This window comes from Rhinoderma darwinii, unplaced genomic scaffold (assembly GCF_050947455.1).
Source record: "Rhinoderma darwinii isolate aRhiDar2 unplaced genomic scaffold, aRhiDar2.hap1 Scaffold_2710, whole genome shotgun sequence".
NCBI classification, from domain to species: domain Eukaryota; kingdom Metazoa; phylum Chordata; class Amphibia; order Anura; family Rhinodermatidae; genus Rhinoderma; species Rhinoderma darwinii.
Window position 1 is genome coordinate 1 of NW_027463004.1, and position 15,152 is coordinate 15,152.

A 15,152-nucleotide genomic window follows, 5' to 3' on the forward strand; every position below is an offset into this window, starting at 1 on the left:
CACTGTAAAGAAGCCTTGTCGCCTCTGCAGCTTGAACCTTTTTTTCTCCAGACGGAGGGAGTGCCCCCTTGTTTTTTGAGGGGGTTTTACAAGGAACAGGATTTCACCATATTTTTTGTATGTGCCATTAATATATTTATATAAGTTAATCATGTCCCCCCTTAGTCTTCTTTTTTCAAGGCTAAATAGGTTTAATTCTTTCAATCTTTCCTCATAACTTAAATTCTCCATGCCCCTTATTAGCTTCGTTGCTCTTCTTTGTATTTTTTCCAACTCCAGGGCATCCTTTCTATGAACTGGAGCCCAGAACTGAACTGCATATTCTAGATGAGGCCTCACTAATGCTTTGTAAAGTGGCATTATTACATCCCTGTCCCGCGAGTCCATGCCTCTTTTAATACACGACAATATCCTGCTGGCCTTTGAAGCAGCTGATTGACACTGCATGCTGTTATTGAGTTTATGATTTACAAGTACACCCAGATCCTTCTCAACAAGTGAATCCGCCAGTGTAGCGCCCCCTAGGACATATGATGCATGCAGGTTGTTGGTACCAAGATGCATAACTTTACATTTATCTACATTAAACTTCATTTGCCAAGTGGACGCCCAAACACTTAGTTTGTTTAAATCTGCCTGTAATTCATGAACATCTTCCATAGTCTGAACTATATTACATAGCTTGGTGTCATCTGCAAAAATAGAAATAGTGCTATTAATCCCTTCCTCTATATCATTAATAAATAAGTTGAATAATAGTGGTCCCAGCACTGAACCCTGGGGTACACCACTTATAACCGGGGACCATTCAGAGAAGGAATCATTGACCACAACCCTCTGGATACGGTCCTTGAGCCAATTCTCAATCCAATTACAAACTATATTTTCTAAACCTATAGTCCTTAATTTACCCATTAGGCGTCTATGGGGGACAGTGTCAAATGCCTTTGCAAAGTCTAAAAACACTAAATCCACAGAGGCCCCTCTGTCTAGACTTCTGCTCACCTCTTCATAAAAACAGATTAGGTTAGTTTGACAACTTCTGTCCTTAGTAAAACCGTGCTGGCTGTCACTTATAATGCTATTTATTGTCACATAATCCTGTATATAGTCCCTCAATAGCCCCTCAAACATTTTCCCCACGATGGATGTTAAGCTTACTGGTCTATAATTACCCGGGGAAGACCTAGAGCCCTTTTTGAAAATAGGCACCACATTTGCCCTGCGCCAGTCCCTTGGCACTATACCAGTCACTAGAGATTCTCTGAATATTATGAAAAGGGGGACAGAAATAACTGAACTAAGCTCTTTAAGAATTCTAGGGTGTAACCCATCTGGTCCCGGAGCCTTGTGCACATTTATTTTATTTAATTTAGCTTGGACCATCTCTACATTCATCCAATTCAGTATATCAACTGATATATTAACAGCACTGGCACCGGCTACATCAGCTCCTCAGCACTGGCCCCGGCTACATCAGCTCCTCAGCACTGGCACCGGCTACATCAGCTGCTCTTTCTTCTGTTGTATATACAGAGCTAAAGAACCCATTTAGTAACTCTGCCTTCTCTTGATCCCCTGTGATCAACTCCCATTACCATTATCTAGGGGTCCTACTGTTCAGACCTTGCTTTTTTGCATTTATATGCTTGAAGAATTTTTTAGGATTTGTTTTACTATCCTTGGCCACCTGCCTTTCATTTTGTATTTTTGCTAATTTTATTACATTTTTACAGATTTTATTAAGCTCTTTATATTTTACAAAGGCTACAGCTGTACCCTCAGATTTGTATTTTTTAAATGCCCTTTTTTTGTCATGTATTGCCCCTTTCACAGAAGGTGTAAGCCATGTGGGGTTTAATTTGAGTCGTTTATACTTATTACCTGTAGGAATAAATTTTGCACTATAATAACTCAAAGTAGATTTGAAAATCTCCCATTTATCATTTGTTCCATTATTTGACATTAGTTCTTCCCAGTCTATATCCTGAATTGCCGCCTCATCCTGGGGAAATTGGCTTTCTTAAAATTAAATGTTTTTGCCCTCCCAGCCTGCGTTTGTTTTTTACAGTATAGGTAAAATGTAACTATATTATGATCACTGTTACCGAGGTTTTCACGAACATTGACATTCCCAACAAGATCTGCATTATTAGAAATGACCAGATCCAACAGAGCTTCACCTCTAGTCGGGTCTTCCACAAACTGGCCCATAAAATTTTCCTGCAACAGGTTGAGGAAATGTCTCCCCTTTGCAGTTGAAGCCGAACCATGACACCAATTAATATCCCGGAAATTAAAATCTCCCATTATCACTACAGTACCCGCCTGTGCAGCCCGCTCCATCTGTTTATATATCTGACCTTCCATCTCCTCAGTTATATTGGGGGGTCTATAGATTACACCAAAAGTAATTTTTTCAGTGTTTACCTCCCTTTCTAGTTCCACCCACAAGGTTTCAACCTCCTCACAGTCTTCACCCACTATTGTCTCTTTCACACTCGCCTTCATATCACTTCTCACATACAGACATACACCACCACCTTTCCTATTTGTCCTGTCTTTACGAAAAAGTGTAAAACCCTGTAGATTTACAGCCCAGTCATGTGAAGAGTCCAGCCATGTTTCAGCAACACCAACTATATCTATATTTTCTTCCAGTATCAAGGCCTCCAGCTCCCCCATTTTGCTTGCTAGACTTCTGGCATTTGTGAACATACACTTTAACTTGCCTGTCAGTTTTTCACTTTTATTATCAGAAATGTGATTTGACATTAATCGGTCCTTTTTATTTACACTGATGTTTTGTAACGAAAGGATCTCCTTATCTTGTTGTCTAGTCCTCTCCCCACATTCTGTTTCTCCCCCCACCAATATAGTCTGACCCCTCTCTAACCTGGCTACCCCTTTTTTTTCTACATTGACCTCCCTCCTCAGCCCTAGTTTAAAAACTCCGCCACCCCAGCTAGAATTCTCTCCCCCAGCACAGCGGACCCCCTTCCATTTAGGTGCAAATCATCTGCAGAATACAGTTTGTACCCCAATGAAAAGTCAGCCCAGTGCTCTAGGAACCCAAATCCTTCTCCTCTACACCAAGACTTCAGCCATGCATTTAACTCCCTAAGCTCCCGCTGTCTTTCCTGTGATGCGCATGGCACAGGCAGTATTCCTGAGAATACAACCTTGGAGGTCCTTCCCTTCAGCTTGTAGCCTAGTTCTTTAAAATTATTCTTAAGGCTCCTCCACCTACCATTTATTCTGTCGTTGGTACCGACATGGACCACGACAGCTGGATCATCACCAGCCCCTCCCAGCAATTTGTCCACCCGTTCCACCACATGCCGAACCCTGGCACCAGGGAGACAGCAAACCATTCGGTTGAGGCGGTCTTGGCGACAAATTATTCTATCCGTCTTCCTGATTATAGAATCCCCTACGACTATCAATTGTCTTGGCTTGCCTGCATTACCATCCCGCCGACTACTAGCTGGGCTGTTCTCCCGGCTGTTAGGGAGATCAGTATCCACTAGGGCTGCCTTTTCTGAGACTGACACCCTCGCATCATCACCCAACCTGGCAATTTTGCTTGGAATACCAGAAACCGGATCGGCCTTCCTTGTCTTTGACCCCTTTCTACTGCCCCTAACTACATTAACCCAGCTACTTACCTGATCCTGCTCACCCATGTCTTCACCCTCCAGTTCTAACCCACTAACTGCATGCTCTGTGAGCAGCAAGCTCCGCTCAAAATTGTCTATCCTCCTCAGTGTTGCATTCTGCTCCTCCAGATCTCTAATACGAGCTTCCAGGTGAACAACATGCTCACATCTGCCACAGAGATATTCACCCTGGAACTCCGGCTCCAGTCGTGTATACATATGACAAACTGTGCACTGAAGAAAACCTCCAATCTTGCTATCCATTATCCCAGTTACACCAAAACAGCGAATAATTGTCAAAGAAAAAGAAGAGTACTTACTGGGGCTTCAACTCCTCTTTTCAACTCCGGTTTTAGAACTCCACTTAGTTCACAAGCCACTTAAACCACCAAGCTCAGAAAGAGCTATTACATATATCCTGATGTACTCCTCACATATTACATATATCCTGATGTACTCCTCACATATTACATATATCCTGATGTACTCCTCACATATTACATATATCCTGATGTACTCCTCACATATTACATATACCCTGATGTACTCCTCACATATTACATATACCCTGATGTACTCCTCACATATTACATATACCCTGATGTACTCCTCACATATTACATATATCCTGATGTACTCCTCACATATTACATATATCCTGATGTACTCCTCACATATTACATATATCCTGATGTACTCCTCACATATTACATATATCCTGATGTACTCCTCACATATTACATATATCCTGATGTACTCCTCACATATTACATATATCCTGATGTACTCCTCACATATTACATATACCCTGATGTACTCCTCACATATTACATATACCCTGATGTACTCCTCACATATTACATATATCCTGATGTACTCCTCACATATTACATATATCCTGATGTACTCCTCACATATTACATATATCCTGATGTACTCCTCACATATTACATATATCCTGATGTACTCCTCACATATTACATATATCCTGATGTACTCCTCACATATTACATATATCCTGATGTACTCCTCACATATTACATATACCCTGATGTACTCCTCACATATTACATATACCCTGATGTACTCCTCACATATTACATATATCCTGATGTACTCCTCACATATTACATATATCCTGATGTACTCCTCACATATTACATATATCCTGATGTACTCCTCACATATTACATATACCCTGATGTACTCCTCACAAATTACATATACCCTGATGTACACCTCACATATTACATATATCCTGATGTACTCCTCACATATTACATATACCCTGATGTGCTCCTCACATATTACATATATCCTGATGTACTCCTCACATATTACATATACCCTGATGTACTCCTCACATATTACATATATCCTGATATACTCCTCACATATTACATATATCCTGATGTACTCCTCTCATATTACATATACCCTGATGTACTCCTCACATATTACATATATCCTGATGTACTCCTCACATATTACATATATCCTGATGTACTCCTCACATATTACATATATCCTGATGTACTCCTCACATATTACATATACCCTGATGTACTCCTCACATATTACATATACCCTGATGTACTCCTCACATATTACATATATCCTGATGTACTCCTCACATATTACATATACCCTGATGTGCTCCTCACATATTACATATACCCTGATGTACTCCTCACATATTACATATATCCTGATGTACTCCTCACATATTACATATACCCTGATGTACTCCTCACATATTACATATACCCTGATGTACTCCTCACATATTACATATACCCTGATGTACTCCTCACATATTACATATATCCTGATGTACTCCTCACATATTACATATATCCTGATGTACTCCACATATCACATATACCCTGATGTGCTCCTCACATATTACATATATCCTGATGTACTCCTCACATATTACATATACCCTGATGTACTCCTCACATATTACATATACACTGATGTACTCCTCACATATTACATATACCCTGATGTACTCCTCACATATTACATATACACTGATGTACTCCTCACATATTACATATACCCTGATGTACTCCTCACATATTACATATATCCTGATGTACTCCTCACATGTTACATATATCCTGATGTGCTCCTCACATATTACACATACCCTGATGTTCTCCTCACATATTACATATACCCTGATGTACTCCTCACATATTACATATATCCTGATGTACTCCTCACATATTACATATATCCTGATGTACTCCTCACATATTACATATACCCTGATGTACTCCTCACATATTACATATACCCTGATGTACTCCTCACATATTACATATACCCTGATGTACTCCTCACATATTACATATACCCTGATGTACTCCTCACATATTACATATACCCTGATGTACTCCTCACATATTACATATACCCTGATGTACTCCTCACATATTACACATATCCTGATGTACTCCTCACATATTACATATACCCTGATGTACTCCTCACATATTACATATACCCTGATGTACTCCTCACATATTATATATACCCTGATGTACTCCTCACATATTACATATACCCTGATGTACTCCTCACATATTACATATACCCTGATGTACTCCTCACATATTACATATACCCTGATGTACTCCTCACATATTACATATACCCTGATGTACTCCTCACATATTACATATATCCTGATGTACTCCTCACATATTACATATATCCTGATGTACTCCTCACATATTACATATACCCTGATGTACTCCTCACAGATTACATATATCCTGATGTACTCCTCACATATTACATATATCCTGATGTACTCCTCACAGATTACATATATCCTGATGTACTCCTCACATATTACATATATCCTGATGTACTCCTCACACATATCCTGATGTACTCCTCACACATATCCTGATGTACTCCTCACATATTACATACACCCTGATGTACTCCTCACATATTACATATACACTGATGTACTCCTCACATATTACATATACCCTGATGTACTCCTCACATATTACATATATCCTGATGTACTCCTCACATATTACATATACCCTGATGTACTCCTCACATATTACATATATCCTGATGTACTCCTCACATATTACATATATCCTGATGTACTCCTCACATATTACATATACCCTGATGTGCTCCTCACATATTACATATATCCTGATGTACTCCTCACATATTACATATATCCTGATGTACTCCTCACATATTACATATACCCTGATGTACTCCTCACATATTACATATACCCTGATGTGCTCCTCACATATTACATGTATCCTGATGGTACTCCTCACATATTACATATACCCTGATGTACTCCTCACATATTACATATATCCTGATGTACCCCGCACATATTACATATACCCTGATGTACTCCTCACATATTACATATACCCTGATGTACTCCTCAAATATTACACATATCCTGATGTACTCCTCACAGATTACATATACCCTGATGTACTCCTCACACATACATATACCCTGACGTACTCCTCACATATTACATATATCCTGATGTACTCCTCACATATTACATATATCCTGATGTACTCCTCACATATTACATATATCCTGATGAACTCCTCACATATTACATATATCCTGATGTACTCCTCACATATTACATATATCCTGATGTACTCCTCACATATTACATATCTCCACATTATAAGCTGAAATACCTGTAAAACCCCATATAAAACTACTACGAAGAAAATCTTTGCTCCAAAATCCAATTGTGGCTCCTCCTGGGCCTGGCCGTGTGCTGAAGCAGCGGTTTATGACCACATATGGGGTATTACTGTATTCTGGGGTGGGTGTCTCCAGTGGCGCAGCATGTTGGTCACTGACTTGGCATTTCTGTGGATAATGGCAATGTTCAATGTATTGTGTACTCATTTCTGCAGGACACGTGTTTGGTCTAAATGCTGACATTACCTCTAGATGAATTCCTTGAGGGGTCTAGTTTTCAAAATGGGGTCTTTTTTTGAGTATTTTCTTTTTGTTTTAGCTCCACCAGACCTCTCCTAACCTGACATGGGGCCTAAAATATATATGAATATATGCTTCGGAGGCCGGTGCTTCGGTCCATTATCACCCTGGGGACACATGGGGGATATTTCTAAACTGCAGAATCCGGCCAATAGATATGGACTTGTGTTTCTCTGTTATTATTTGCTGCATTACTGAAAAATATGAATTAAAATGTAATTTGGGTAAAAAATGTAAAATTCATTTGTACATTTCACAACCGCTTTCCTTCAATTCCTGTGAAGCACCTAAAGGGTTAAGAAACTTTCTGAATGCTGCTTTGAAGATTTTGAGGGGGGCAGTTTTTATATGGGGTGATTTATGGGGGTTTCTAATATATAAGGCCCTCAAAGCCGCTTCACAACTGAGCTGGTCCCTGAAAAAACGGCATTTGACATTTTCTTGAAGACGTGAGAAATCGCTGCTAAAGTTCTGAGCCTCGGAACGTCCTGGAAAAATAAAAGGGTGTTCAAAAAACGATGCCAACATAAAGCAGACATGGGGGGATGTGGAATAGTGACTATTTTGGGTGATATTTAGTTTCTTTAAAAAAAATTCCTTGGACCAGTTCAGTTCTTACATCAGATACATTTAATTTGCTAATTTTTGCATATTTTCTCTAAATTTTGGTGTTTTTCACAAATAAGCAAAAGATAATTTATCGACCAAATTTTACCCCTGACGTAAAGTACAATTTGTCACGAGAAACAATCTCAGAATCGCTTATATAGGTGAAAGCATTCCAAAGTGACAAGTCAGATTATAAAATGGGGCTCTGTCATTTAGGACAAAAATGGCTGCGGCGGGAAAGGGGTTAACAAGAAAATACAAGTTTTTCCTACTGTTTTCTGTCAGGTTCTTCGGGAGCGCCTTGGTGTACGCTGTCTTCTCGGTCTTACAGCTACGGCCACTCTGAGTACAGCACATGACGTAGCTCGACACCTGGAAGTCTCCGACGTTGGGGAAGTTCCGCTTCGACTGGCTGCTGTCCCATCAAACTTGCATCTGTCTGTGTCCATGGACCGGGACCGTGACCAGGTAATTGCTAAAAATGCTTCCTTTCTATTATTTTCATTTTGCCAAGGACAATTATAGAATTATGAGAGGGAGGAGGGATAAGATCAGTGACATAGAGAAGATGATGATTGAGGGATAATTTCAGTGACATAGAGAAGATGATGAATGAGAGAGAAGATCAGTGACATAGAGAAGATGATGAATGAGGGAGAAGATCAGTGACATAGAGAAGATGATGAATGAGGGAGAAGATCAGTGACATAGAGAAGATGATGAATGAGGGAGAAGATCAGTGACATAGAGAAGATGATGAATGAGAGAGAAGATCAGTGACATAGAGAAGATGATGAATGAGGGAGAAGATCAGTGACATAGAGAAGATGATGAATGAGAGAGAAGATCAGTGACATAGAGAAGATGATGAATGAGGGAGAAGATCAGTGACATAGAGAAGATGATGAATGAGGGAGAAGATCAGTGACATAGAGAAGATGATGAATGAGAGAGAAGATCAGTGACATAGAGAAGATGATGAATGAGGGAGAAGATCAGTGACATAGAGAAGATGATGAATGAGGGAGAAGATCAGTGACATAGAGAAGATGATGAATGAGGGAGAAGATCAGTGACATAGAGAAGATGATGAATGAGGGAGAAGATCAGTGACATAGAGAAGATGATGAATGAGGGATAAGATCAGTGACATAGAGAAGATGATGAATGAGGGAGAAGATCAGTGACATAGAGAAGATGATGAATGAGGGAGAAGATCAGTGACATAGAGAAGATGATGAATGAGAGAGAAGATCAGTGACATAGAGAAGATGATGAATGAGGGAGAAGATGATGAATGAGGGAGGAGATCAGTGACATAGAGAAGATGATGAATGAGGGAGAAGATCAGTGACATAGAGAAGATGATGAATGAGGGAGAAGATCAGTGACATAGAGAAGATGATGAATGAGGGAGAAGATGATGAATGAGGGAGGAGATCAGTGACATAGAGAAGATGATGAATGAGGGAGAAGATCAGTGACATAGAGAAGATGATGAATGAGGGAGGAGATCAGTGACATAGAGAAGATGATGAAGGAGAGAGAAGATCAGTGACATAGAGAAGTGATGAATGAGGGAGAAGATGATGAATGAGGGAGGAGATCAGTGACATAGAGAAGATGATGAATGAGGGAGAAGATCAGTGACATAGAGAAGATGATGAATGAGGGAGAAGATCAGTGACATAGAGAAGATGATGAATGAGGGAGAAGATCAGTGACATAGAGAAGATGATGAATGAGGGAGAAGATGATGAATGAGGGAGGAGATCAGTGACATAGAGAAGATGATGAATGAGGGAGAAGATCAGTGACATAGAGAAGATGATGAATGAGGGATAAGATCAGTGACCTAGAGAAGATGATGAATGAGGGAGAAGATCAGTGACCTAGAGAAGATGATGAATGAGAGAGAAGATCAGTGACATAGAGAAGGTGATGAATGAGGGAGAAGATCAGTGACATAGAGAAGATGATGAATGAGGGATAAGATCAGTGACATAGAGAAGATGATGAATGAGGGATAAGATCAGTGACATAGAGAAGATGATGAATGAGAGAGAAGATCAGTGACATAGAGAACATGATGAATGAGGGATAAGATCAGTGACATAGAGAAGATGATGAATGAGGGAGAAGATCAGTGACCTAGAGAAGATGATGAATGAGGGGGAAGATCAGTGACCTAGAGAAGATGATGAATGAGGGAGGAGATCAGTGACATAGAGAAGATGATGAATGAGGGAGAAGATCAGTGACCTAGAGAAGATGATGAATGAGGGAGAAGATCAGTGACCTGGAGAAGATGATGAATGAGGGAGAAGATCAGTGACATAGAGAAGATGATGAATGAGGGAGAAGATCAGTGACATAGAGAAGATGATGAATGAGGGATAAGATCAGTGACATAGAGAAGATGATGAATGAGGGAGAAGACCAGTGACATAGAGAAGATGATGAATGAGAGAGAAGATCAGTGACATAGAGAAGATGATGAATGAGAGAGAAGATCAGTGACATAGAGAAGATGATGAATGAGGGAGAAGATCAGTGACATAGAGAAGATGATGAATGAGGGAGAAGATCAGTGACATAGAGAAGATGATGAATGAGAGAGAAGATCAGTGACATAGAGAAGATGATGAATGAGGGAGAAGATCAGTGACATAGAGAAGATGATGAGGGAGAAGATCAGTGACCTGGAGAAGATGATGAATGAGGGAGAAGATCAGTGACATAGAGAAGATGATGACTGAGGGGGAAGATCAGTGACATAGAGAAGATGATGAATGAGGGAGAAGATCAGTGACATAGAGAAGATGATGAATGAGGGAGAAGATCAGTGACATAGAGAAGATGATGAATGAGAGAGAAGATCAGTGACAGAGAAGATGATGAATGAGAGAGAAGATCAGTGACCTGGAGAAGATGATGAATGAGGGAGAAGATCAGTGACATAGAGAAGATGATGAATGAGGGAGAAGATCAGTGACATAGAGAAGATGATGAATGAGGGAGAAGATCAGTGACATTGAGAAGATGATGAATGAGAGAGAAGATCAGTGACATAGAGAAGATGATGAATGAGGGAGAAGATCAGTGACATAGAGAAGATGATGAATGAGAGAGAAGATCAGTGACATAGAGAAGATGATGAATGAGGGAGAAGATCAGTGACATAGAGAAGATGATGAGGGAGAAGATCAGTGACATAGAGAAGATGATGAATGAGATAGAAGATCAGTGACATAGAGAAGATGATGAATGAGGGAGAAGATCAGTGACAGAGAGAAGATGATGAATGAGGGAGAAGATCAGTGACCTAGAGAAGATGATGAATGAGGGAGAAGATCAGTGACATAGAGAAGATGATGAATGAGGGAGAAGATCAGTGACATAGAGAAGATGATGAATGAGGGAGAAGATCAGTGACATAGAGAAGATGATGAATGAGAGAGAAGATCAGTGACATAGAGAAGATGATGAATGAGGGAGAAGATCAGTGACATAGAGAAGATGATGAATGAGGGAGAAGATCAGTGACATAGAGAAGATGATGAATGAGGGAGAAGATCAGTGACATAGAGAAGATGATGAATGAGGGAGAAGATCAGTGACAGAGAAGATGATGAATGAGGGAGAAGATCAGTGACATAGAGAAGATGATGAATGAGAGAGAAGATCCGTGACATAGAGAAGATGATGAATGAGGGAGAAGATCAGTGACACAGAGAAGATGATGAATGAGGGAGAAGATCAGTGACATAGAGAAGATGATGAATGAGGGAGAATATCAGTGACATAGAGAAGATGATGAATGAGGGAGAAGATCAGTGACATAGAGAAGGTGATGAATGAGGGAGAAGATCAGTGACATAGAGAAGGTGATGAATGAGAGAGAAGATCAGTGACATAGAGAAGATGATGAATGAGAGAGAAGATCAGTGACATAGAGAAGATGATGAATGAGGGAGAAGATCAGTGACATAGAGAAGATGATGAATGAGGGAGAAGATCAGTGACATAGAGAAGATGATGAATGAGAGAGAAGATCAGTGACATAGAGAAGATGATGAATGAGGGAGAAGATCAGTGACATAGAGAAGATGATGAATGAGAGAGAAGATCAGTGACATAGAGAAGATGATGAATGAGGGAGGAGATCAGTGACATAGAGAAGATGATGAATGAGAGAGAAGATCAGTGACATAGAGAAGATGATGAATGAGGGAGAAGATCAGTGACATAGAGAAGATGATGAATGAGAGAGAAGATCAGTGACATAGAGAAGATGATGAATGAGGGAGGAGATCAGTGACAGAGAAGTTTTCTGATTGGTTTACACTTTTAGCTGTCCCTTTGACACCAGGTCATGCCGGCGCCCGTGTGTATAAAGTGCTGAGCGGCATTTTGACAATGTGCCCGGCGTCTACTTCTAGAAAAGATTTCGGTTTGGGGGTTTAGTAGGATTCATTGTTTTGTAGGTTTTATTTGTTATGTCAGAAGTGTGAAAATTGTCCTGAAGTGCAAAATGTCGAAAAAAATAACAACCGCCTGGCAGCGAAAGGGTTAATCGTACGGAGACCGAGGAGATGGTAAAACGGGCTGTCCAGGCGGGATTATTAAAACTGATAACACGGTGGTCCGGATTACACATCATACACTGAATCACCAGACCCCCCCCTCAGACATGTGACCCTCAATCACCCGCCACCCCAGACAGTTATTTTATGTGGGCTCCGTGGTTCGGGAGGGGGTATATAGACGTATATTTTAGTAGTAGTTTACAGTGCGGCAGGCTGAATCCGGCCTTTATCTCGGAGCACGGGGGCTGCCATCTTGTTATTGCTCAGATCTTCCCTCTCCTTCAGGCTCTCGTCACCCTCTTGAAGGGGGAAAGATTTGGATGTTTGGACTCGATAATTGTATATTGTACTCGAAGGGAAGAGACTCAGCGCTTAGCAGCCATGCTGCGCACCTGTCTCCAGGGGGTTACCGTGACTAAAACAGCGGAGGATGGTGCGGGCGATGCCTCCTATGACAAGAAGAAGATTGCAGGTGAGATATGTGGAGACCCTAGAACAGGTCAGAGGTGGACATATGTGTTTGTAGAATGTGAGGAGGGGGCTGGTCGGCTCATCCGTGGTCACATGACACGTTACTACAGTGAAGGTCCATTTTCTGTGCAGCCAAGAAAAAGATTCGCCGGCCCCTGAAGTGGATGGCGGACTCGTATCATGCCGGTCTGTCCTCTGCCGAACGTCGCCGTGTACAGAACAACTTCATGAGTGGCCAGCTGAGAATAGTCGTGGCCACGGTGGCCTTTGGGATGGGTCTGGACAAGTCTGATGTCAGAGGGATCATCCACTATAATATGCCCAAGAACTTTGAGAGCTATGTCCAAGAGATCGGGAGAGCTGGGCGAGACGGCAAAGATGCTCATTGTCACCTGTTCCTGGACCCTGAGGTAAGTGTAGAAACCACAACGGCTGCTGGTCACCCCTGCTTCTCTGCTGATATATTATCATTTATATAAAGAAACGTTCATGTCAGGGCGCTGACCATATATAATATACAGAAGGGTTCCATATATAACCTGAGACCATAAAAACAAGTACAATAAACATGACTGACTGGTACTGAAGAGACAGGACCCTGCCCCGCCGCGAGGACTTACAACCTACCGGAGAACGGCGCTCCTCTAAGGTGATAACGTTCAGATCCAAAAAAATGCCATTGGTAAGAGATGGAATAGAGCTCGGCTTAGCAGGTCGTGCGGTGTCGCGAGCACAGCTTTACTGTGTAGCTTGCAGATGCTTGTACGCTTTCAGCCTCGATCACACTGTGCGTGCCTCCGGAGCTGTAACCGCATCGAGTGGATCCATCTTGGGAATCCTCTTCCTCGTGGTTTTGAAATGAAGCAGACTTTGGAGAAAAAATGCTCCTAAAAACGGGCGCTCAGATGTAATAGAAAAAAAAGCAGCCAAATTCAAACGGGATCGACAGGATTATGCTGGTCAATCCTCGGATACACCAACTGTGGAATCTACGTGAAAAAACATAAAAAACAGCCATCTCTTCACCATCATACTCGGTCATATGAAAAGCCCAGCGCCGACAAAGACAACAATACCAAAAGATATAACAGAAATACCTAGAAGAAGCTCCTCTACATCTCATCATGAACGTTTAGACACCGGTAAGACCCACAAACAATATCACGCTGATGAGACTAAGGATCATATTCACCACAATACAACCAGACAAATACAGGGCGGGCCGTTTACATGGATACACCTACATATAATGGGAATGGTTGGTGATAGTAACTTCCTGTTTGTGGCACATTAGTATATGGGAGGGGGAAACTTTTCAAGCTGAGTGTTGACCATGGCGGCCATTTTGAAGTCGGCCATTTTGTATCCAACTTTCGTTTTTTCAATGGGAAGAGGGTCATGTGACACATCAAACTTATCGAGAATTTCACAAGAAAAACAATGGTGTGCTTGGTTTTAACGTTACTTTATTCTTTCATGAGTTATTTACAAGTTTTTGACCACTTATAAAATGTGTTCAAAGTGCTGCCAATTGTGTTGGATTGTCAATGCCGCCCTCTTCTCCCACTCTTCACACACTGATAGCAACACCGCAGAAGAAATGCTGGCACAGGCTTCCAGTATCCGTAGTTTCAGTTGCTGCACATCTCGTATCTTTACAGCATAGACAATTGTCTTCAGATGACCCCAAAGATAAAAGTCTAAGGGGGTCAGATCGGGAGACCTAGGGGGCCATTCAACTGGCCCACGACGACCAATCCACTTTCCAGGAAACTGTTCATCTAGGAATGCT

General features: G+C 41.1%; 1 protein-coding gene across 1 annotated transcript; it reads left to right on the forward strand.

Moving 5' to 3' along the window:
• Window positions 1-8,585: 8,585 nt before the first annotated feature.
• LOC142703264 (ATP-dependent DNA helicase Q4-like) lies at window positions 8,586-13,770 on the forward strand (the record flags this gene model as incomplete). Its single annotated transcript, XM_075848227.1, has 3 exons — window positions 8,586-8,768; window positions 13,175-13,361; window positions 13,493-13,770. Coding segments are annotated over 3 exons (648 nt in total), but the record flags the coding sequence as incomplete, so codon positions are not given.
• Between the last annotated feature and the right edge of the window lie 1,382 nt (window positions 13,771-15,152).